At 45.4% G+C, this 26,463-nt stretch overlaps 1 protein-coding gene across 1 annotated transcript in view; it reads left to right on the top strand.

Moving 5' to 3' along the window:
• LOC126157321 (mediator of RNA polymerase II transcription subunit 1.1) overlaps positions 1-26,463 on the top strand; it is a 1,177,938-nt gene that overhangs the window by 175,060 nt on the left and 976,415 nt on the right. The window contains exon 2 of the mRNA XM_049916368.1: positions 23,245-23,308. Coding sequence (XP_049772325.1) covers positions 23,253-23,308 — 56 coding nt within the window. The 5' untranslated portion in view covers positions 23,245-23,252. The remainder of the gene's footprint in view (positions 1-23,244; positions 23,309-26,463) is intronic.

The following is a 26,463-nucleotide window of genomic DNA, read 5'->3' as shown; positions in this document are numbered from 1 at the left end:
ATGAAGTCAGTGAACGTGCAATGACATGGATGATATTAGCACGAACGTTTTTTCTCGATTTTTACTGTTACCATGTCATTGATTTCATCTCAAGTGCAGAGGCGTTGTACACATCTTGTTTGTTGAACACAGTGCACAAGGAGAGTTTACACGAAGTTAATGGCCAATGCACAGAACCAAATTCAGGCGTAGCCGTTGGTGAAAAGAAAGCGAGAATCTGGCCAACACGGCGAAAGCGTGGCAAATCGTTAGGCGTAGCGGTAATCATCGTAGGAAAAGCGGCCGGCTACAACGAAGCATCGATCTGACAAGCAACACCAAAAAGGAACACTCTATCATGTTATTTGGTACGTGACTTAAGCGAATGCCTTTCTGTTGTATTCACCAAATGAATTTTGCGCCCAACATAAAGGTGTCAGGAAGCGAACCCCATACCACAGAAAATAAATACTGTATTAAGGTGGCGTAGTTGCGTACCACAACTATCTGGTTACAGGACACTTTTAAACTAAAATCCAAATAAGGCTGACAACACCATGAGGAACAATTAATAATCCTTCAACTTTAGGTTGATGAGAAGGTCTAGCATTGAAGTAAAAGTTCTGGAGACTGGTCGATCCTAGATCAGTGAACGATGACTAATCTAATTGCACACGGTCCAGTCACATTAATGTGAGCGGCGCCTATGCTCGATGTCAAAGTGCAATAACCATCCACACATAGCAGGTAGCAGCACCAGCACAGGAAGGTATATTAAGCTTGTCGGAGGAACGCGGAAAACAGTGTAGTCCTTGTTATAATGCAGAAACAGAGCGATTTCTCTGACGACCAGTAGGGCATGACAGTTGGCTTTTGAGCCATGAGTGGAAGCATTTCCGATATAGCTAAGTTGAAACTGTCCACATGTCACTGTGGTTAAATTATACCGTGCATGGCAAAATGTCTCTGTCCAAAACCAGCGCAGAGGCAAATGTGGCGCACGACGAACCATAGATGACAGTGGTGAACGACGGCTTTGAAAATGTGTGAAGGTGAACAGACGTGCAACTGCTGAGAAACCGACCGCCTCTATAGATCAAGAGGCTGCCAACAGTGTCTCGTCAACGACCGTTCACCAAACGTTGCTGCGTATGGGTCTCCGCAGCAGCGCATGGTTCGTGCACTGAACGCACTCTACAACAAGACAACAATCGTAGGAAGCGTCTAGGCCAGACAGCAATCACTGCGTTATGTCTTCATTTGGGAAAGCCTGCCTCTCTCTCTCTCTCTCTCTCTCTCCCTCCCTCCCTCTCCCTCTCCCTCTCCCCTCCCTCCCTTCCTCGCTCCCACCCCCTATTCTATGTAGGCTCTCTAGATACAACGGGAGCGGAGCACCACCGATGGTGTGATCTGACGAATCCTGCAGTTGGAACCGCTATCGAAGTCGGCGACGTATACAGCAGTCGTCGTGTATTCGTTTCGTATCATCTGAACTGATTAATTGTATAAATTACATCCGTTGTGGCAGCATAATCTACGGTCACCACCTACTCCATTCCACCGGCAGTGCTATTCCCAGACACCTCGAGCGAGAGATTTTGGTAGAAGTGTCGTAATTGGGAACTTGCTTGGACAGCTAATTATAAAGGCGACTGCCTGCACTAAGCAGGAAGCCCATGTTCGATTCCCGATTCAGCTGAACTTATCATTAGTCAGAACATACTCGTTTCTGCAATGACTTTGTGGAGAGGGGGGGGGGGGGAGAGGAAGAATGTAATATGTTCAGCTGACAAACCGAGTGAGATAGTGCTTGCTCGAGATCGGAATACAAAGTCCTGTCGGGGATCCCCTAATTAGATTTCTTTGATTCCCTAAATCATTGCAGACGAAGACTGGGATTCTGAATATATGACCACAGCCGATTTCCGTGTGCAAGTGAGCCAATTCTACATCTCGGTACGGATGAGACGCTAAACCAGTTCTTATGACTTGCGTAAGACAGTTTGTAAAAGATCGAACATTTTTAACAGTCTAAACACAAAGTGAGATTCGCCCAAAATTGTGTAAACGACCGTTGGTACATGGGAGAAATTTCTTGTCAAGGACGCAAGTAGGTATAGTACTGCATTGAACAGAGTCAAGAATATTTGGTAGAATCAAATGATGAAAGATAGCCAGTGAGCTTTCCTCGTTGAATACACCAGTTTCCCTCAGATTATCGAAATTAAGCAAAGTCAGGCGTAGACGGTACTTGGATGGGTAACCGCCCGCGTATGCCACGCACTGTTGGCAGCTTTCCCTTTGTCGTTACGGGGAAGGAGAGGAGAAATGGTGGCGTAGTTCCTGACCAGCTTAATTTGTGTACATGCCCTGTATTAAATTCCAAATCTCTAAACAGTCTCATGGAGTGAAGGCGTATGACATTTGATGGTGACCCGTCCGCCGGATGGAGATGTTAACATTGACGGTCTCCTTGATGGAATTCGAGAGGGGTAGCCTGTGCATAGGCACCAGGTTTCACCCTCTCCCTTCTCTCACCCTCATACGATTCAAACATGAAACTCTGCACCACGAAGGTCGGTCGGGGTGGCCGAGCGGCTCTAGGCGCTGCAGTCTGGAACCGCGCGACCGCTACGGTCGCAGGTTCGAATCCTGCCTCGGGCATGGATGTATGTGATGTCCTTAGGTTAGTTAGGTTTTAGCAGTTCTAAGTTCTAGGCACCCATAGTGCTCAGAGCCACTTTTTTTGCACCACGAAGCAAACAAACACACACAGGAGTGGAAGATGTTTTGGTGTGAAGGATAGGAAAAACCTTTCCTTATAATATAGTTAGGGCTCACCGGCCACTTGACCACCTTCTTCTGCTCGGATGCACGAACAGTGCCCAAACTCTCACGGGAATCGGCAAAAAGCCGCGAGTAATGAGTATAATGGCCAGGGGCACTATGAATATAGTGCGGGACAATAAGTTGAGAATGTGAGTCTCACGGGAGGCGTGCCATAGATAAATCCCTGCAGTCGCACTAGCCTCTGTGTCCTCGGTGGCTCAGATGGATAGAGTGCGTGCCATGTAAGCAGGAGGTCATGGGTTCGAGTCCCGGTCGGGACACAAATTTTCAAGTATCCCCGTTGACTTATATCAACGCCTGTATGCAGCTAGGGATCTTCATTTCATTGTAATTTTACTAAAATCTTTCCAGTTAGACAGCTGAACTTGCTCTAGTGACCTCCCACCCAATACATGCCATATGACCTTTCGTTATGACGAAAAACGATGAAGTATCCAGCTTCCTTTGCCATAATTGTCTTCCTGTATTGTTTATAAACTTTCCCCACTCTCATTCACGACGTACGCACTAGAAAGGAATGGAAGTGGCTTGTCAGACTTAAACTTGTTATATGTAAAACATTCCCGGTTTTCTTGCCGCGTCAATTCGGGATAAAATCTCGAGCTTTCGACGATATCCTCAATCGTCATCATCAGGAGCAACTGAGTGTCTTCACTGCTGCCGCGGTGATCATATGTAGCCCGTGGACAGCTTCTGATTGGTCGACTTGTGATTGGTCGGCGACTACGCACTGCTGTCGCAGACGGTGTCAATGTCTGCGCCGGTGGCGCCACCGCTTTCGTGGGAATTGACGCAGCAATAAAACGAAGAATATTTCACGTATCGTTCTCATTTCAGCTTCTTATATTTGACCGAGTACAAAAATAGCGTGAGGCTCAGTTCAAGTAAAACGAGCGATAATTTTAAGGGAAACAGTTTTAAAACAGCGACCTTAATTTAACATTCGCTGTACGAGCATATTTTTGGTTCAAATGGCTCTGAGCACTATGGGACTTAACATCTATGGTCATCAGTCCCCTAGAACTTAGAACTACTTAAACCTAAGAACAGCATACAACACCCAGCCATCACGAGGCAGAGAAAATCCCTGACCCCGCCGGGAATCGAACCCGGGAACCCGGGCGTGGGAAGCGAGAACGCTACCGCACGACCACGAGATGCGGGCGAGCATATTTTTAAAGTAGTATTTTACTTATTATAGTCAGAAATGAAACAGTATGTTTTTGATCACTAATTTGCATCAATGACATTTTCGGCAGCCAAGAAGCTTCATTTTGTTTTGTGACGCGCGCAGTGTCTTCACAAATGTTGCTGCTGCACATTGAAAGTAGAAACTCTACCCGTATTTTTTCTTAGTCGATAAAACAGCAAAAGCCCTTCGTTTCTGCCTAGTAGGTGCACAGCAGAAGGCGCATCTGGTCCGAGGGCGGCTCCTGTTTTGTGCGCCGCGAGCTTCTCTGTGAAGCCGCGCTATCTCCGCGACCGTTTGTTATCCGTTGCCGTGGCAACGGCGCACTGTCGGCGACAGGCAAATATTGCCCCAGCGAAGGCGCAGTGCCCTGTCTGCTACGAACGAGGCTGCGCCGCGGAGTTGTATACGGTGCCGACGGGATTCAGCTTTCCTGTTGTACTGTGTCTCAGAAGTTACCGTTTCTGTCGTTAGTCTGCAAATGGTAGTGTTTCTACGGAATTAGCTTATAATCATGGATAAAGTTTTTGCTGGTCCACCTTCTCTTTTAGTATAACTAGCAAACCAACAAGTTCACAGTTTCAAACATGGCTGACTGAAATACATTTTCAGTACATGAAATATACAGCCAACCTGTTGCATAAGTATAAACCCTGTCAAGGTTTCAGTACCACTAGGGGTATCTTTTTCAGAAGGAAAGTGACCTGTAATAATTACATATATTATAAAATAAAAGTCTAAAATACTTAATACTTTTCAAAAATACTTTTGAAAAGGAGAAGATGGAATAAACTGGTACTTAGATAAATTAAATTGTAAATATACATGATGAGCTAAGGAGCTGAAGGCAAACAGTAGAAAACATGGAATAAAACACTCCATGGAAACAGTTAAAATAGTTACCCAGGTACAGCTTGTGATCTTGCAATGTTAATCACTGAAATATGTCACCTAGACAAATGCATTGGCTGAGTTTTATTATTCTATATATATTATATTTTGGTGTTGTGATTTTTTTTTCCATCAGTGCGTTTGTAGCATTGAGCCTGTTGTGATGGCGTATAATATTCATTAGGGTACCTAAATATGACTACAAATTCTGTCATTAATGAAAGTCGTTTGCATGCACTTCACCACGCAACTGTTAAATAGCTGTGTGTGGCTGCAGTCTGCAGCGGTCGAAAGTTGACTCAAAGTGTTTCGAAAGGTGACGACTTTTAACAAACAGTACTCTGGACCAGGCGGTCAGCTTAAAGCGGCCTTACTATAGCTTGTCTCTTGGAGGCTCGTAACATACTAATTTATGTAGGTTGCCAGTTAATAATAAGATTGCTAAATGTTCGGCCCAAGGAGACCCGCTACAATGCCTGTGTTGGCTCTTGAGCACAAGTTTGACGACCACCGCTGTAATTCATCGGCTGATCGTGATCCCGTGAAGCACCGTATTCTACCTTTATTGGCGACCGCCGTCGACGTTTCCGGAAAGTTATTTCGAAATTTTTATGTGCCAGACTATTTTTGAAGTGAATATGTATTACAATTCGAATAGCTGTCAGTGTCCAAAAGTCGGGGCATTTGGCATTCCGCGTAAGGCACGGTTTTCACTGAAGCGACACAGTAAGCGATACGATACGCGTCATTCGACACAGCAAAAACCCACATAGGTGTAGTGCATTGAAACTTACTTGAAGCGGTTTAACTGGTTCACATTGGTACCACAGCGATACAACTCCAATACGATTCTCCGTCGCATCGCCCGGCGCAGTATGCAGTTCTGGTTACTCCACGCAGCTGCTTCATAGGACACACGGGGAGGGAAATTCAGGTCCTCCTTTACTCCTCAAATAAATCGTTTTATGTATGCGGATCAATGCTACATCCGCATCCGTTCTTAGTCTCTCAGCATCACTTCAACTTTTCCCAAAAGAATAAAAAAAACATGTTCTTTGGATTCTCATGTGTTCTTCATTGTGCAGTCTTTCTCATTCGATTTTGAGAAAACTAATCAGAAAAAAATATTGAGGTTTTTTTACACCTTATAGTCTGATATCACAACTCGATAGTGAACTCTGTTTTCGGGCCGGCCGGTGTGGCCGAGCGGTTCTAGGCGCTGCAATCTGGAACCGCGCGACCGCTACGGTCGCAGGTTCGAAACCTGCCTTGAGCATAGATGTATGTGATGTCCTTAGGTTAGTTAGGTTTAAGTAGTTCTAAGTTCTAAGGGACTGATGACCATAGCAGTTAAGTCCCATAGTGTTCAGAGCCATTTTTCTGTTTTCGGTACTACCCATAGTTACTTCGATACTAAGTAAAACGCAGCATGTTGTTCAGGAGGGCTGGATCAGTAAGTGTCGAAACTGGAATGGAATCAACTTTTTAATTTCTTTGGATGGGTTTCAACGATTAAAAACCAAGCTCCCCCCGGATGTTCAACGCCCGTCACCCGCTGTTCGATGACGGCAAGCGAACACCGCCTCGGTCCTGATGGAGCTCTGGATCTTCGCCTACCCCACCCCCCTTGTTGGTACTGCTGACACACCCGTCCACCACCAGGGGTACTCAAAGGCGTGTGCCCGCTGGTTTCCTCGCTGCGAAACAGTAGACGATAAATAGCAATGAATGACCATCTGTGCGGAACTGCTTGCGCTTTACGAGGCTGATCGTGAGGACGTTTTGTCGCACATCGTCACAGGCCATGAAACATGAGTTCATCACTTCGAACATGAAGCAAACCGGGAATCCATGGAGTGGTGCCACATCACCTCTCCTGCGAAGAGAAAGTTCAAAGCTGCACCTTCAGCCGGAAAGTCATGGCAAAGGTCTTCTGGGACTTTGAAGGGTTATTCTGTTCGATGTCCCCCCTCATGGTGCCTCGAGTAACTCTGAAATGTATTGCGCTGTCGCCAGGAACTTGAAAAAACGACTTTAACGTACTCGTTGACACAAAAATACAAACAAATTTCTTCTTCATAATGAGATTTTCACTCTGCAGCGGAGTGTGCGCTGATATGAAACTTCCTGGCAGATTAAAACTGTGTGCCCGACCGAGACTCGAACTCCCGACCTTTGCCTTTCGCGGGGAAGTGCTCTACCGACTGAGCTACCCAAGCACGACTCACGCCCCTTTCTTTCAGAGTGCTAGTTATGCAAGTTTCGCAGGAGAGCTTCTGTAAAGTTTGGAAGGTAGGAGACGAGGTACTGGCAGAAGTAAAGCTGTGAGGACGGGGCGTGAGTCGTGCTTGGATACCTCAATTGGTAGAGCACTTGCCCGCGAAAGGCAAAGGTCCCGAGTTCGAGTCTCGGTCCGGCACACAGTTTTAATCTGCCAGGAAGTTTCAAATTTCTTCTTGTTCGTGACAAGCGCAAGGCCTCGTACAAGTAAGCGCACCCGAGAGGAAATCACAAACCTTCATTGGACTGATCTTCCTCATCGACCCTTCAGCGCTGACCTCGCATCTTCCGACTTCCATCAGTTTGGCCCGATGAAGGATGCACTGCGCGGGAAGCAGTACGTGGCTGACGGGGTGGTTATTGATTCTGCAATACGTTGGCTCTGACGTCGACCAATACAGTGGGAACGTGCGAGCATACAGCTCTCCCAGAAAAATGGCATAAGGCCGTCGTATTGGACGGAGATTATGTTAAAAAAGTAGGGTTTTGTAGCCAAAATAGTGGGGAATAATATGGGATATTAGAATCCGGAATAAAATCAACTTTCTCTCAGAAAAAAAAAGTGTTGCATTATTTATTGAAGCCCTTCGTAGCGTGGAATCTACCTCATTCACGGTGGTACTGTGTGGTTCTTTGGAGCGAAGGGCCAGGAGCATCGCAGAAATAAAGATACCAGCTCTCGCTGCACGCACACTGTAGGTTTCAGGCTTTGAACAGAGCTCGCATGTAGAAGAATAGCAGGCGTGTATTGCAGCCACCGCCCAGCTCTGTGTGATAGACGATTGCCGCATCGCTGGGCGCGAAGAGATGACGGCGGCGGCGTGTCGCGCGACGCCACGGGGTTCAAGGCCGGCCGGGCCGGGTAGCGGTAGCAGGACGAACAATGGCGCATTTCGCGGCGCACGCACCGCCCGCGGCCCGACAATCGCCATTGTGCGTGCGCGCCGCCGCGGCCACGTGCCGCGCTGACGTCACGGGCACGCCGCACGCGCCGCTCTTGTAAAGTCTCCCGCTGGAGGTTCGCAGCTTCCGGCGCCGCTGCCTGGGAACCGGCCCAAATACCGCTCCACTGGCTGCATACCCGTAAATGGTAGTGTGCGGTAGACTGCGGCCAGTCAAATTTGTGCCCAGAAAAGGGGCAAGAATGGTTCGCTAGAATCAGATTTTCACTCTGCAGCGGAGTGTGAGCTGATATGAAACTTCCTGGCAGATTAAAACTGTGTACCCGACCGAGACTCGAACCCGGGGCCTTTGCCTTCGCGGGCAAGTGCTCTACCATCTGAGTTACCGAAGCACGACTCACGCCCGGTCCTCACAGCTTTACTTTTGCCAGTATCTCGTCTCCTACCTTCCAAACTTCACATAAGCTCTCCTGCTTCGGTAGCTCAGATGGTAGAGCACCTGCCCGCGAAGGCAAAGGTCCCGAGTTCGAGTCTCGGTCGGGCTCACAGTTTTAATCTGCCAGGAAGTTTCATATCAGTGCACACTCCGCTGCAGAGTGAAAATCTCATTCTGGAAACATCCCCCAGGCTGTGGCTAAGCCGCAGTATACTTCCTTTCAGGTTCGCAGGAGAGCTTCTGTAAATTTTGGAAGGTAGGAGACGAGATACTGGCAGAAGTAAAGATGTGAGGACCGGGCGTGAGTCGTGCTTCGGTAGCTCAGATGGTAGAGCACTAGCCCGCGAAGGCAAAGGACCCGATATCGAGTCTCGGTCGGGCACATAGTTTTAATCTGCCAGGAAGTTTCAATGGTTCGCTAATTTCTCTATCCAAACTCCGAAAATTACCCGGCAGGTAGAGGAACGGAGGCCTCAAACGTAGTGTTTTACCTTATAATAATTACTGATTAAGAGCACTGGAGGTGCAATAGCAAGAAGTGTAACGACCACATTTTTCTACAAACAATCCTGTTGGAGGAACATCCGCAACTGAGCATTATACCAGAGGTTTAAAATACCGCTTCAGTTGTCAAGTTCTTTTATTATCACACGACCATCTTCGGGCCCTTATACGCCCATCTTCAGGTGTCGTAAAAATTGGAAATTTGTGGTAAGGACTATGGGACCAAACTGCTGATGTCATCAGTTCCTAGGCTTACGCACCACTTAATCCAACTTAAACTAACTTACACACCCATGCCCGAGGGAGAACTCGAACCTCCGACGGGGGAAGCCGCGCGAACCGTGTAGAGACGACCCAGACCGCACGACTACCCCGCCGGCTCAGGTGTCGTAACTTAGTGCTGTGATCCCCGCGCGCCGCGGTGGACGTGTACAAGGCGCGGTGTGCTACCTACGATCTTCCACAGCCACCATATCTAGCTCCAGGATTCTTTCCTCAAAGCATTAGAAATTGCAGCGTTATGCATATGACGTAATGTGTGGTGTGAGGTAGCAATAGCAGATGGTATCTTTCTCGCGGGAAACACCTCCTGCATTGTTGTATCAATGTGATTGGCTGATACTTTCTGAGGCTGCGCGCCAAGCTGCTAACTTTCTTTTATTAACATTTTAATAAAAGTGCATTAAACTTGCTTAATATTCTGGAATATATTCCTCTAAATAGCAAGCAAGCTCTCTGCGCTCGTAGGTAGCACACCGCACCTTGTACACTACACCGCGGCGCTCGGGGGTCACAGCACCAAGTTACGACACCTGAAGATAAGCGTATAAGAGCTCGAAACTGGTTGTGTGATAATAAAAGAACTTTACAACTGAAGCGGTATTTTCAACTTCTGGGCCCACATTTTTACAATCAGAAGTGATCTTAATTTCAAAACTGGAAATATTAAACGTTGTAAGTGCCAGTTCTCACATTTGTCAGCAGAAGCAAAAAGCAATGTATCTCTGTTTGTACATAACTTACTTCTATTGAAAAAAGCTGAGAAGGTATTCTGATAACACAAAATTATTTTTCTCACTCATCATTGCGCAAAAAATGAGCCAAATTTGAAAATAAATAATTTATTAAGAAAGTTGTAGGTTCCATACTAAGGAACTGACTGGTTGTAAGTGTCAATAAGAAAGTTACGGTATAAAATAATAATAACATGATTATTTGAATTCTTGAATAATATTACGAGGGTGTTCGGCAAGTAAGGTCCGATCAGATTCAAAAATGGTTCAAATGGCTCTGAGCACTATGGGACTTAACTTCTGAGGTCATCAGTCCCCCAGAACTTAGAACTACTTAAACCTAAGTAACATAAGGACATCACACACATGCATACCCGAGGCAGGATTCTTATCTGCGACCGTATCCCATTAGGCACTGAACGAAAACCACAGAGAAAAATTAGGTGAAGCTTTGCACATATGTCTTGGGCAGCATCTCTGGTATGCCTGTTGCTCGCGTGTTGCTCTTTTCAGTTCTGAGCGCACAGTGAGCACCTAAAGCTGCCTAAAAATAGTGTTTCCCGCCCAATGTGAAGACCTGGTGAGAGATTTCGCCTGATGTCATGCAGCCGACGAAACATAACTGCCATGCGTTTTCTTCCTCATGACAATTTTCGGCCGCACTCCGCAGGCGCAATGATGATGCTCCCGCTGCGTTTTCCATGGGAAGTCTTCGATCATCCACGGTACAGCCCCTAATTGCCTGCCACTGAGATTCATTTATGCTCACTTGAACTTCTGGCTATGAACACGTTTTGGTACAGACAAGAGCTGCAAACCAGCGTGCGATTTAGTGAAAAGCACAGGCGGCTGCCTTCTACGACGAGGGTACAACTGTACGACTAACGTCTAAGTCGAAGCGGCGACTATGTAGAGAAATAGCTGGAAGGTGTGGTTAACTGTTGCAAATAAAATACTTTTGACTTTCACAGTGATTTCGAATCCGAGACCGAACAGAATTTACTTTTGGAATAGCCCTCGTATTAAACTCCTCTTTGTTACCACAAGTTACGTGTTAATGATCCTATGTGTTCTGGGGTGACATTACACGCGATGTACCGTGTGGGTTTCACCGCTCTGAGTGAAATCCATAGAGTTCTGTTAATTTTGACCAACCTGCAGTCTCCTAAAGATGTCGTCCCCTGTGCACACAGCAGAGAGTAAGTCGAAGATCCGTTGTCTTGAGGCTGTAATGAATTGTTAATGAGGAACTTATATTGCTTAAATTGCTGGTTCGTTCACTATTTAGAGATGCCAGTCGTACTTATTTAAGTAGAACACGAGAAATTGCAAGTAATAAACTGTCTCTTGAACACGTCACAAATTATTAATATATTTACAAACTTGAACTTGCAACACCAGTAAGTGACGATATGTTACGGATTCTTAAAATGTTCTAGTTCATCATTCCTGCACAAAATTAAAATCTGACTGACCACACCAAAAACATGTCTGCCGCGCCATGACTACACCTTCCGATTTGATTAAGTTTTACTGAGTCTGCATGAAATAGAAATGTAATCGTCCACTTCTGACAACACGCCTCTCTACCATGAAAATTTCTTCCAATGTAATTAACACTTTACTGAATTTACATAAAATTGAAACATAAATGTCCATGTCAGACAGCACGTCTATACAACATAACTGCCTGTTCCGATTTGATTGGGCAGTATCGCTAAGTCAAAAAATGGTTCAAATGGCTCTGAGCACTATGGGACTTAACATCTGTGGTCATCAGTCCCCTAGAACTTAGAACTACTTAAACCTAACTAACCTAAGGACATCACACACAGCCATGCCGGAGGCAGGATTCGAACCTGCGACCGTAGCGGTCGCGCGCTTCCAGACTGAAGCGCCTAGAACCGCTCGGCCACCGCGGCCGGCTCCATGCGATCATGACATTCCAGAGCGAACGTTTGCCTTGCTGGCAGGTCAGGAGGAAGCAATTCCTGAACATGGGTGGTTTTACATGAATAGCAATTCAGGATGTTCCGTAGAATTTTATGCACCGTGCTCGCTGGCATCTCCAACTCTGGAGCAATTCCCCGTGCATTGCATGTTTGCACATCACTGCTCCATCCCATTTGCACTGCTCTGGACACATCATCAACAGACGTTGAATTAACTGCTTTCCTTCCTCTGCGACAATGCACTTCGAAAGAAGCGGTCTTCTCGGATTTTGTAATTATTTTGTCCAGACCCTGAGCAATGCATTTTTCTATACCTTTGAGTACCCAAAATTTCCGCAGGGTTATCGGCCCACAGTTAAAAGAGCTTTGCCAGATGCGCGCGATCTTTTATAGAGACAGACATGCTGGGCGCCTCTGACCGAAACTGAGGAACAGCCGTGTGCAGCGCCTGTGTTGGTGTTCATATTCTGACCCTCATTTATTAGTAAAATTTTCGTTTTTTTTTTTCAGTGTAACCTTTCCCCCTGCACCAGTAGTAGGCTGTTCAAATTTGCCATCATGCTGAGAGACGGTTTTCTTTCTACAGCGATTCGGAACTCGAACTTTAAGTATCGACATCCTGTAAGAGTTACCTTCATAAAGACCATATGATATATAGCGGACGGTCGTTGACACTTCCGTATCGAACCTGTAAGCACACAAATACGAAAGGCGCACGACCTGGAGACTACGCAATATGCTGTACATAAAGCTAGGCGTTGGCTAATAGACAGCAAAAGAGAGGAACACAATTTCATTGTATTCTGTTCGCCGACATTTTTGCTACTAGTTAGTCGCAGTAAGGGGAAATGGTCCGCTACCTTTCGCGTCAGCTCCATTTATGTCGAGAAAGCTCGTATCTTACGCCACGTCGTGACTCGTTTGCGCGAGAGCGGCTGCCGAGCGCCTCTGTGTTGCCGACACGATTTCTCGGGCCAGCGCCGTGTACAGAGAGCGCGCGCAACGGTACATGCCGGTATCTGGATCCGGCGTCGCTCATTAGGCGTTAATATCGAGCCTGCGCGGCTGCCAAACACGTACCGAGAGAAATGACGGCGGCAGTGTGGGCGCCGTAACGGTACACGGCGGCGGGGTCGAGTCAGTGACTCCTGGTGGGTACCGAGTGGGATGCGGACGAGCCGCGGTTCTCGCCACTACACGGCTGTGCGCTGACTCCAAAGGGAAGCGAGCACCGAACGCGTTGCGATTTCGATTACATTTTTCGCGGTTGCTGTAGATACTTAAGGTAATAAATACAGTGAGGTGACTAAAGTCAAGGGATAGCGATATGTACAGATGGCGGTAGCATTGCGTACGCTAGGTAAAAAAGGGCAGTACAGTAGTGGAGCTGTCATTTGTACTCAGGTGATTCATGTGGAAAGGTTTCCGACGTGATTGTGGCCGCACGTCGGGAATAAACAAACTTTGAACGGGGAATGGTAGTTGGAGTTTGGCGCATCGTCATAGAATTAAATATTCGAAGATCCATAGTGTCAAGAGCGCGCCGAGAATATCAGATTTCAGGCATTAACTCTCACCACGTACAGTGCAGTGACCGACAGCCTTCACTTAACGACCGAGAGCAACGCCATTTGCATACAGAAATGGCTCTGAGCACTACGGGACTTAACTTCTGAGGTCACCAGTTCCATAGAAATTAGAACTACTTAAACCTATCTAACCTAAGGACATCACACACCTCAGTGCCCGAGGCAGGATTCGAACCTGCGACGGTAGCGGTCGCGCGGTTCCAGAGTGTAGCGCCTAGAACCGCTCGGCCACTCCGGCTGGCACATTTGCATAGAGTTGTCGGTCGTAACAGACAAGCAGAATGTGTGAAATAACCGCAGAAATCAACGTCGGACGTACGAGGAACGTATCTGTTAGGACAGTGCGGCGAAATTTGACGTTGATGGGCTACAGGAGCAGACAACCGAAGCGAATGCCATTGCTAACATCACGACGTCGACTGCAGCGCCTCTCCTGGGACCGTGGCCACAACGGTTGGACGTTACACGACTGTAAAACCGTGGCCTGGTAACATAAGTCCCAATTTCAGTTGGTAAGAGCTGATGGTAGGGTTAGACTGTGCCGCAGACCATGCGAAGCCATGGATCCATGTTGCCAACGAGGCACTGTGTAAGCTGGTGCCGGCCGGTGTGGCCGAGCGGTCCTAGGCGCTTCAGTCTGGAACCGCGAGACCTCTACGGTCGCAGGCTCGAATCCTGCCTCTGGCGTGGATGTCTGTGATGTCCTTAGGTTAGTTAGGTTTAAGTAGTTCTAAGTTCTAGGGGACTCATAACCTCAGATGTTAAGTCCCATAGTGCTCAGAGCCATTTGAACAATTTTGCCAACTGGTGGTCGCTTCATAACGGTGTGGGCTGTGTTTACATGATGTGAACTGGGTAATTTAGTCCAGCTGAACCTGTCATTGATTGTAAACGGTTAAGTTCGGCAACCTGGAGGCAATTTGCAGCCATTGATGGGCTATATGTTTCCAAACAACGGTGTCAAGTCAGCGGGCTCCCATTGTTCGTGATTCGTTTGAAGAACATTCTGGACAGTTCGAGCGAATGATTTGGCCACCCAGATCACCCGATATCAATCCCATTTATGGGACGTAATCGAGAGGTCAGTTCGTGCACAAAATCCTGCACTGGCAACACTTTCGCAGTTATGGACGGCTGTAGATGCAGCAGAGCTCAGTATTATGCAGGGGACTTCCAACGACTTGCTTAGCCCATCCTAAGTCTAGCTCCTGCACTACGCCGGGAAAACGAGGTCCGACCCGATATTAGGAGTATGGTTCAAATGGCCCTGAGCACTATGGGACTTAACATCTGTGGTCATCAGTCCCCTAGAACTTAGAACTACTTAAACCTAACTAACCTAAGGACATCACACACACCCATGCCCGAGGCAGGATTCGAACCTGCGACCGTAGCAGTCGCGCGGTTCCGGACTGAGCGCCTAGAACCGCTAGACCACCGCGGCCGGCATTAGGAGTATGCCCTGACCTTTGTCACCTCAGAGCAATGCTACCGTACGATGCCTTTTTGCGAGGTCCCGGATCGAAGTTTAGGAGCCAATCCAATACCATACGAGAGCGCCAACCATCGAACAGTGGCGGTGGAGAAACCGGCTAAGGTATCAGACTAGAACTCTGGCCGCAGTGCATTCAAGTCGTTTCATCTTTACAGTTCCGTACGTCAGTCAGTATAAACTGTACCGGATAGGATCACTTGGTCGTCCGACTGTCTGTCTGTTTGTTAAGACCCTTTTTCTCAGGGCAGGATAGAGGTGTCGAGTTGAAATTAGTGTGGCATACTAAGGTCTGTGACCCCTTGGCGGAGTGAGAATTATAAGCTTCTAACGGAACTTCGACCAATCAAAAGATGGCCATTTATTTCACGTAATTTGATACTCTCAAACTAAATCATCAAAACCTACTTACGAACTATCTATACACGTACCGCGACTGGCGATCTAGCGGTAGGACGGGTGAATGGAAACCGACAGGCCGCGGAATCAAATCTCACCCGGATCACAAATTTTTCACTCTTCGTTTTAACCTAGTCTCCTCTCAGCGTTGCGAGGAGCCCCCGAAACAACATGTGGTTCGGATTCCACGTTTACCCTTGGGTCCCACCAATATAAAAAATTAGTTTTAAAATTTTCCAAAAAATTGACCTTTCTCATCATAGTGAGAAACGAATACGAGAAGAAACTAGAAAAAAGTAAAGAATCAATTATTTTGAGGCGATGGTTTCACTCTGGAACATAATTTGAATTTTTTATACAAAATTAACGTTTATTGTCTTAGTGCAGAACGAATACAAGAAGAAACTGTTGTAAGTAAACAGTCAATAATGCTTTAAGTGGATGGTTTCACTTTGGAGCCACTGGCACATACAGTTTTCAACCACCACCACTTCATGAGATAAATTTGAAAGTAGTTTCGCATTTTTCCAAGACACTCTCCCACATCTCGAAACTTCCATGATCATAAAACCTAAAACAAATGAAGGCTCTGGTACTGGTGGTTTCAGGCAGAAAACACTAGTACTCAGACAGTTAAATTGTATGTTTCCTTTCCCCAGTTGGATAACTGCGTAACTGTGGTAGATTAGGCATAAGCAAGTTGCAGAAGCAAGTTCGCTAGAAGGACTTGCACAAGGTCATTGATCAACACGAAGTTATTATTATTATTACTATTATCTACATACATAATTAAGTTCGTACGCACCCTCAGCGCGAGTCCTACTCGCACTTGTCTGTTTTATTTTATTTTATTTTCAAATCTATACCCCGCAAACCACGATTCGGTGTGTGGCGTGTGGTAGTTTTGTACCACCATCACTTCACCCACTTTCTTGTTCCAGTCACCAATGATTCTCTGCAATAACGCCATAACTGGTTTAAAATGAAGAAATTGACTCTTCTTGGTATGTATTTTAGCACACGTTCCATATCCTGTGATACTGTCACAACATGGATCACCGGAACAAGAGATAAATAATTAAAAAAAAAGTAAAATAAATACCCACGCCATTTTTCAAATTATTGTAATTACATTCAAGTAGAATTAGAAACCTCTGTACCCTACAATTAGTTACTTACGCGCACTTTAAACAGTTAATTTAGAGGCAAAAAGGGTATAACTTTATTTTTAAAATTCGAAATCAAAATGACGTATGTGCATATGTCAATATAAGCGTTCTCTTGCTGCAAGTAGTTTGCTGGCAGTACATAAACGTAGGAGTCGAATGTTTTCTTCCTGTCTGATTTCGCCAACATATTTATGTTCTTTAGTTATCGCCTTCTAGGAGAACTGAGCCAAGATGTCTTCCTTATGTCTATCATTTGAGGATTTGAAGAGCACCGAAGCCAATTCCCATCATCAAAATCCTGAAAATTCCGCATAGACTGCAGTACTCATTTGATATTTTTACCCTACAGTTTTATAACATTCCAATAATCGGATCTGCAAGAAGCCAAAATAGGTTCATTTTGTCAGAAACGCAGCAGCAAACAAATTGGAAACTTAAACGGAACGTTATTTATGCATCAGATCCTATACATCAAGAAAGTTTTTTCTCAGTTCTTCGTAAAAGTGACGTTTCTACGTAGCGGCTGTTCACCTCGGGAATGACAGTGCGGCGATATATTTTTGTCGCTATAAATCAAAGTAATAAATTGGCTCTCGACGTTTCGAGGATTTTCATTACTGGGGCGTCTCTTCCTTCAGGACGGCGCGTCTTTCCCCATCCCTCCACGTCGGGGAATCACATTTTTTCCTCCTCTTCCGCCTCCTCCCTAGCTGCGACCGTGGCAGCCCTGCATTCGCCGCTGCCGGGGGAATACCCGGGCTGGTGGGTAGGGAGGAGTTTATTGCCGCGAGGTTGGCGGCACGCCCAATTACCTGGCTTGATGGGAAGCGCGCGTCACCGCACACCGCCGATACGTCAGCCACGGCCGCCAACTTTACGCTGCCCCCCGCGAATTACTGCGGCTTCGGCGTTTCCCTCACGCTCATCCGCTTACCGCCGCGATATACTGTTTTATGCGACACGTGATCCGGAGCACCGAGACGTGCCCGGTGTCGATAAAACCGCCGCAAGGCTTCCAGGAAAGTCTGCTTTTTACGTCTACGCGCTGTGAGTGGCAGCTGCCGTGATCGTAATGGCGTGCGAGCTAACAGCGCCAAGCGGATTAGTCTTCGCGCGTTAATTTCCTGTCGCGCCGTTCAGGTGGTAATGAAACTTGATTTCAGGAATAGGTTTTACTTCAGCGAGTTGACTGTCCACCACACCGATGTGATGTCGACTGCAGTGTGCTTGGTGTCGGTAACTCTCTCTGTGTTGTATTCCGCAAACCGACATAAATGGTGTACACCTAAAGTGCCAGTATTTTGTAGCTCTCTCATATTATGTTCACGCTTCTATGCAATGTAAGCCAGTTTCTCGCCGTGGCATTTGGTGAAATTACGCTGGGACATTTTACGTTATATCTTGACACACCTCGGAGGCCACTTATGTGACCCGCGAGAGTTATATACTGTCTGATCAATCCTAATTGACATGGCTGGTGCTTTCGATAACGTTTGTTGACCGGCGCTGTTTGCAAGACTTAGGGAGATGAATATCCCGCTGGCTCTGTACAACAGCCTTGGAGATTATTGTAAAAGTGGAATAGTGGAATGGAAGACTGATCGCCAAAAGGTTATAAAGAGGTTAACAAGGGGTTGTCCGCAAGGCTCCATATGAGTACCGATTTTCTGGGACACAGCCATAGAACCACTACTGCACTAGGAGACAACGACACTGCAAACTGTGTGGTTGCGTACCGAGATGGCCTTATGGTCGTGCTATCTGCAAACTCCAGTTTCCAGTTAGAGAGTGGAGCCACGTGGCTCCTCGCGTTCGTCAGTGAATGGTGCACGACCAACAAACACACAATAACAACTAGCAAAATTGTTGTTTACTTCTAAGAGGTTCACTGAAAATAAATCCAGTTGTGAAGTCAAACAACACATTTATAAAAAGGAAAGCTATGACAAGATACCTCGGTGTTTATATTGACGAACATTTAGAATTTAACGAACATACCAGACTAACAATTAACAAAGCGACGAAACTCATACAACAACTTAAAAGACGAAACATTATAAGAAACACACTACCCCTGCAGCAATGAGGGTTTATCATACAGCACTTTTTGAGTCAATAACTTGTTTCTCGGCTAGTGCTTCGGCACATCGACTACGCTTAGGTGCGCTTGAAAACAAGAGGAGTTTTATACTCAGAATCTCGGGGGCGTTCGGCACAACCTCGACTGAGGCATTGTGCGTTGTACTGGAAGTTTTCCCTACAGGTATTACAATTCGCCACAGAGCAGTGGCCTACTGGCTGAACAGGGTAGGACGCGACAACATATGAGAAATAACTGGGCAAGACATAACCGATTAAACGGAAAGTTTAAGTACAAAAACAGACTTACACTTGGGCCTGAGGTGAGAATGGCACACCTGAACAGACAGTGCTTATCTGCGATGCCCTAGGACACATAAGAGACGGCCGTGGTGGCCGAGCGGTTCTAGGCGCTTCAGTCCGGAACCGCGCGACTGCTACGGTCGCAGGTTCGAATCCTGCCTCGGGCATGGATGTGTGTGATGTCCCTAGGTTAGTTAGGTTTAAGTAGTTCTAAGTTCTAGGGGACTGATGACTTCAGATGTTAAGTCCCATAGTGCTCAGAGCCATTTGAACCATTTTGACAAATAAGACCGAGTTTAGGGAACCAGGACATAGGACAGCTAATACGCAGGCAAGATGACAGGGATTCTATAAACGTCGCAGATGAAGTATCGCAAGCAGTACATGCCGCTTACAAACAGGAGAGACCATACGCTAGAATAAGACGGGCTCCACAAATGACACATCAGCAGTGCATAGTAAACGGTCCAGATGCAAACTCACACGCTGAATCGGATGATATACGAGTATCACACACAGGAAGTGAAGACGAGAGAAACATACAAACATAGCAAAAGTAAACTGAGGTTCTACGACATTAAATCGAATCAACCATAAAATGTAACTCTCTATGTAGTTCCTTGTTATACCACTTACAGCATGTAACAGTATCTGAAGATATCACATTTCTTCTTCTTTCACTACATCATGTGTGACTGGTTCGAAGTTTTATTGAGCCCTCGCACCTGGTGCAATGACTATGACATTTTAAATTAACTCCCAATCTCCACTGTTACCTAAAGTTCTGAAACACATTCTAACCTCTTCATTTGTTGAAACCTAATTAATCAATACATTATTAATTAAGTATTACTACACCCAAGGGAACATATGTGACAGATGTAACCATATACATGCGAGGGTGGTTTGAAAAGTTCCCGGAATCTCCACGAGAGGTCAGCGCTAGCGCAGCGAGTTGTTCACGTGATATTCACTGGACTGTCGCCTGTCAACACGTGCCACGTCAGTGCTCTTGGAAGAGAGCTTGGCGGTGACGCGGCTCTGTTGTTATTCCCGCGTAGTGATTTGCGAAGATGGAAAAAATCGAGATTCGAGCAGCGATTAAGTACTTCGTAAAGAAAGGTATGAAAGCAAAGGACATTCATGCCGATTTACAGAATACACTGGGGGTCTCTGCTCCTTCATATTCAACTGTTGCCGAATGGACAAAGGAATTGAAATTTGGTCGGGAGAGCTTAGATGATGATCCGCGCAGTGGTCGGCCAAGATGTGCCACTACTCCAGAAATCATTGCAAAAGTGCCGATTGAAAGTGCGTGGAATTGCTAACGCATGCCAGAGGTCATCTAAAGGTCACATTTTAACTGAAGAATTAGAAATGAAAAAATTATCTGCAAGCTGTGTGCCGCTACTCTTGACGCACACGCACACACATTTGCCGTCACCATGGCAAATTACACGAACTAATGTATGAATTGTTCCCACACCCGCCTTATTCACCTGATATGACTCCGTCAGATTTCCATCTCTTCCTAAAACTGAAAATTTTTCTTGGTGGACGGAGATTCACTTCAAGCGAAGAATTGATAGCCGGAGTTGACAACTATAATTTGCAGGGCTGGAGGAAATTCATTTTAGAGATGGGATCAAGGCACTGGAACATCGCTGGACCAAGCGCATTAATCTACAAGGAGACTACATTGAAAAATAACAAAAGTTTCGTTGATGTAAGTACTTTCTTTTTATTCCGTTCCGAGAACTTTCAAACCACCCTCGTTGAAGGTATAAATCACATCACATCACAACTAAATCAAACTGCCATATCTTGTTTCTTCCATTCAATACACTTCTAAGTTTAATTTAAAATACATCCACAACCTGTTACATACCTTATTTATTATCATTATTAAGTTACCAATAAGTTTAAATAACACTGTATATATACATCTGTACCTCTTTACATATTTTTATTTGCTTTTTATTTTATTCTTTTGTAAAATTCACAAAAAATATACGAGTAATAATACTGAAATTGTATGGTATAACATGTAAAATCACACGCTGTACGACCTGTTATGCAACAACAGACAGCTTGCAGCACGTGCTTGCAGCTAACAAACTCAAAATAATTACCCTTTTCTGAGGTGCTGTTTCTTAATACAATCATATCAAAAATCAAACGTCATCCTCAGGTTATATATCCTGGACTGTCTGAAACAGAAATTTCTGTACAGTACATCTGCCATCCAAGCAGATCACTCCACCATTATACAGCACCCTCTCTGCACGACGGTACGACTGAACAAGGCTGCGAGTAAACTCGGCTCTTACCTTCTAGCTTGCCCGCGCTTTTCTCAATACCGCAATCTCTGTAAACAAGAGACTGTGTATCGCACATAAATGTGATTTGATATCGTTTCATTCAATACATAACCCTTTTACACTGACGTTTGGAGACTGTGTGAGTTTAAAAACTGGCATATGAGCCGCTACGGTGCAGTAGCGACACGAGAAACAGCTTTTGAAGCGAGACTTGGAGGCGGTCGTTGAGAGAGACCCGCCGACTGGCAGCGAGGCGGTCCTGGGAGAGCAGGCAAATCAAATTACGTCGCGCCTAAAAGCCATTTGCCACTCTTCGCTCGAGGGGAATCTGTGCCCGAGGGATCGAGAAAAGCGCGCCTTCAGAAAAGCCGACAGCCCACATCGCAGCCGTTACTGCGACACAGGCCGCTAATGCCGTTCGCTGACGCGTTGCTGCCTCTCGCTTGTACACTAGAGACCCCGCAGTCTTCCTGTGTCCCGCTGTTTCACACCACCTTCCGCCATTTCTGACCAGCTAACGTATTTTCCTGCACAAAATGAGAGTTCTTCTATGAGGAAACCTAATAAATAGTTACCGGGATAATCTGCGAGGTAGGTTGATACAGAAGGGCACCGAGAAATGGGTACCCGATGGAAAGTGTGAACTTAACACAGTTATGTTGCCGTATAATGGCGACGTCTCACAAAAAATGGCTTATTTTATAAAGCTGCCTAACGTGACAGTTTCCTCTGAACCAAAAAGTTGTTGGGACGGAAAGTGCATCACTATATGAAGAATATATCCAAAAAATGGTTCAAATGGCTCTGAGCACTATGGGACTTAACATCTATGGTCATCAGTCCCCTAGAACTTAGAACTACTTAAACCTAACTAACCTAAGGACATCACACAACACCCAGTCATCACGAGGCAGAGAAAATCCCTGACCCCGCCGGGAATCGAACCCAGGAACCCGGGAACGGGAAGCGAGAACGCTACCCCACGACCACGAGCTGCGGACAAGAATATATCCAACCACTGCGACAGATCGTCCGTGTCCCAGATAAAGTGCACATCATATGACACCAAATACATTGGACAGATGCAGTGAACCATAAAGATCTCTTAAAACTGGACAAGACCTGTAGATCAGCGCTAGAAACCCGTGTTCGTGATAATGGACATCCACCGACTGAATTAGCTGAAGATATTGAAGTCCACTGTCCAGTCACATTAATCTGACCACCTGTCAAAAGCCTGAGTGCAGTGCGGATCGCTGCGAGCTGTGCAGGAAGAAAAATGGTTCAAATGGCTCTGAGCACTATGGGATTTAATATCTGAGGTCATCAGTCCCCTAGAACTTACAACTACTTAAACCTAAGGACATGACACACATCCATGCCCGAGGCAGGATTCGAACCTGCGACCGTAGCGGTCGCACGGTTCCAGACTGAAGCGCCTAGAACCGCTCGGCCACGCCGGCCGGCTGCAAAAATTCCGAATACTTTCTGATAATTTAAATTCAGTAATATGTTGTTGAAGAATATATTTTAATAAGTATTTTGGGGTGGCTCTGCTGAGAGTCTTTAACTACATGCGGCGTCTGTGTATGTTTGTATGTATATATGAGAGAGAGAGAGAGAGAGAGAGAGAGAGAGAGAGAGAGAGAGACCATAACAGGCTGGCTGAGCACATGTGCGGGCGTGAAACTCGTGTGCTGTTAGACACGCTCGCTTGGCCCTGGCAGCCGCGTCTGCGGACACGGGATATTACGTGCGGCTGCTGCTGCTGCTGCTGCTGGCCCTTCACGGTTTGCGGAGCCGAGATGGCGGCGCTACGTCGCAGGGTTAAGCGCGCGTGTCCCGCTGGCGCCAGTGTGTCATTGTAACGGCAGTGTGTTGTTGTTGTTGTTGCAGGTGGCGCCATGGCCCGCGCGGGCATGGCTCGGTGGCGGGCCAAGAACAGCTCCGGACCCGCTGAGTGAGTACACTTTCGCTTGCCTTAACTTTTTTTTAAAATTTCTCTTAGCAGTACAGAGACTATACTATCAGTAAAAGATTCATTTGTCTTAGAAAAGATGGAAGTTTCCAATTCGAAATGAGTAACACAGATAACATACTAAACAACAGGATGTTCAGTAGAAAAGCAGATAAAGTAGCCTAAAAGTGAATCTCAATGTTTTCCTCACCTTTTCTATACCGTTGCTCAAATGTGTAACATTTCGATGACAATTTAGTTATTAAATTCGACAACACAATAAAAGTTCAAAATAAGTAATACAAAAAATTATAGTTAATTAGAAATAAATTGAACGGAAAATAATTAATTCATAAAACGAAATAAAAAATGATCGGACTTAGTTACTACTCCAGTTTCCTCTTGAGTAGAATTTTTTGATACCCTTCAGTTTGCGGATATCTCGTTATGTCCAGAATTTTGCTTGCACAGAGTGGGAGACTCTTCTGCATTTGCAAAGCATGTACATTTTCCGCAAACATTATCACTACATAGCATTGTCTGTATTCCTACGTACGAACAGCCCGCCAATTGGCCTGTAGTTTGGTAGGCCTAAATTTAGCTCAACTCTGTACATGTTTTATCCAGGGTGGTCAGAAACAGTCTGAAAAGCTACTAAGGGTGTTCGGGTGAGTTTGCTGAGAAATAATTGTTAATCCTTTCCTGCCCAAACTTTGAAAAACTGTACCAAAGGTTTTAATGTTTTGGGATAATAGTACCAAAGCAGCTAAAACAGGTAATTGCCTTGTAAGACACATATTTGCTTTAATTCATGTACAAAGTGCAAGAGGGAGTTCTGAATCGCGCCAGGATACATTCATCGTATCCAGTTGGGTTGTTTACTTGTCGCATTAGTTATAACCGTCTGCATTACCCAAAACAGTACCAGACGAGGTTATGAACATCAACACACACAATAACGTCCCTTCATGTCAGCAGAGTACGTAAATTCTTATAACGAAATGAACAACTCAGCGGTACAACACACTCGTTTTTTTCCTGTTCTCTTTGGTTATAGATATGAGCTGTCGCAGCCAAGGATTTTCCTGTGATACAGCATAGGAACACAAACATTTGGGGAGAATACCACTGCATGAATTCAACTCCGTGCTGTCTTATGAACGCAGAGAGTGGACCTATCATTTAAGTCACGTCATGTAAGAAGGGAGAAAAAAAAATTGTTGTGGTTAGCATTGAAGTCAGCCAATAGGGTCGTCGCGTGCGCAAACTCAAGCAGTCTGTCAGAGGTGGCGTCGCCATACGTGTTCTTCGTTTGACTTTCTCAAACCGAACAAACAAACCTGCTCACCTAGCTTCAATTTATCACTTCCGGAAAAGGTACATATTAACGGGTAATGAGCACGTAAAATGCTAACTCACGGACCCACAGACGTCTGTGCATCACCGCATTTTAACGCGTGCAAGTGTTTGAATCTGCGCGCACAACGACCTGGTTGGCTAACTTTAATGATAAATAACTCAGAAACAACGCAACGTATCGATTTTTTTTCGTAACACTTATTTCTCAGCACAACCTCCCCTGCAACACCCTTACAAGCTTTCCTGACTGTTTGTGACCACCCTATTATCATCTTTCTGTGTGCTACTTATGTAAGTTATATTTATTATTATAATTTCCATTAAACATCCGGTCATTGTCTGACTTGACAAAACTTGAGTCATCACAGTCTTTTGCAGTTAAACACGTAACCCACTAATGTATTTATATTTCCCAAAATGTATTTATATTCCCAAAATAGTGTTTATTAACTCGTATTCATGCACCTTTAACTGGTCATGGTCACTCACGTGATGTCACGGCATAGCAGTGACTCCTTCATCAACAACACCTCTCTCTCTCTCTCTCTCTCTCTCTCTCCCCGCACTGTCAACATATCTCGCACATAGCCCTGTGTCATAGTCGCTAATATCTTGTGAACGTTCCTAGACAAGTCGTTTGTTACAAAGTTCAGTACAGAGCGACACCGTTTACACCAGGCTGTTATTTGAAATTAGTACTGTATTAACTTTAATAGCTAGTTCGTAGTGAGTGGCAATTCCCAAGCGCACAATCCATGTTGATACATCATTCTCGTCAGTTGAATAAAACAGAAATTACTTACCATCCACATTTATAGCCTGTCGGTAAACTCATGAGCGAGCAGCCGAATTCTCCCACTCTGCCTACCCAGATGCGTCACAAAGTGGTTCTACAGGTTGTACAGGTTGTTGCGCAAAGTTATATCGGTCCTTCCGCGGGGTCGCTTTAAATCAGTTGCAACGCAGTATGCAGATAGGTCCGAGCAGCATTTATTTTTAGGTGTATGAGTTAACACTATACCACATACAGAAGACGATCCCCTTTTGAAACGCACCTTTGTAGAGTAAAATGCATTAACGTGGGAATATAAGTCGTAAGTCGGGATTCATACATCTTCTACAAAAATAGAACAGAATTCGTGTTCACCTGAATGCATGGTGGTTTACTGTCTTCCCCTATACTGGTGCATATATTCCAGCAGGATTTTCAGCACAATATAGTGCAGTTATTCCCTAGAGTTAAAGGATCATTCCTTCGTTGTGTTTCCGCTAAGAGATAAAACCATCTTCGACGGGCTGAATTGAAACACAAGTATTCTGAGTACAAGAGGAGTGTTCAAAAAGTATGGGGAAATGGTCATTTCGCGTATTGAATTAGTCCGATTAACACGGCTTTTTTGTCATTGTGTTGGTAAGCACGCCTGAAAAGTGTCTATACAGCGTTATGCATGTCTGATATTTAGTCGATTGTCAGATGTCAAAAAAGTAACATGTTTTGGTAGTAGTGGCGATTATTTACATGTATAAAAATCTTGATACAAGGGGGAAGATAAGTGCATCGAACTTTTAGAAATGTTAAATATTACTTCGGTGAGCCTCTTATGAATATAACAAGGGTTTACGACTGACAGAAGCGTTTCGAAGAAGGTCATGAAGACGTTCTAGATGACGAGCGCCCTGGACAACCAAATCGTCGAAAAAGTGCAAGAACTGACTATGAGCTGTCGCCGAATCACAATCAGAGTTGTCGCTGAAGACGTTGCCATATCAACTGGTTCATGCCATGAAATTATTTCTCG

This window comes from Schistocerca cancellata, chromosome 2 (assembly GCF_023864275.1).
Source record: "Schistocerca cancellata isolate TAMUIC-IGC-003103 chromosome 2, iqSchCanc2.1, whole genome shotgun sequence".
NCBI classification, from domain to species: domain Eukaryota; kingdom Metazoa; phylum Arthropoda; class Insecta; order Orthoptera; family Acrididae; genus Schistocerca; species Schistocerca cancellata.
Note: the sequence above shows the minus strand (reverse complement) of the source record. Positions and strands in the feature narration are given on the sequence as shown.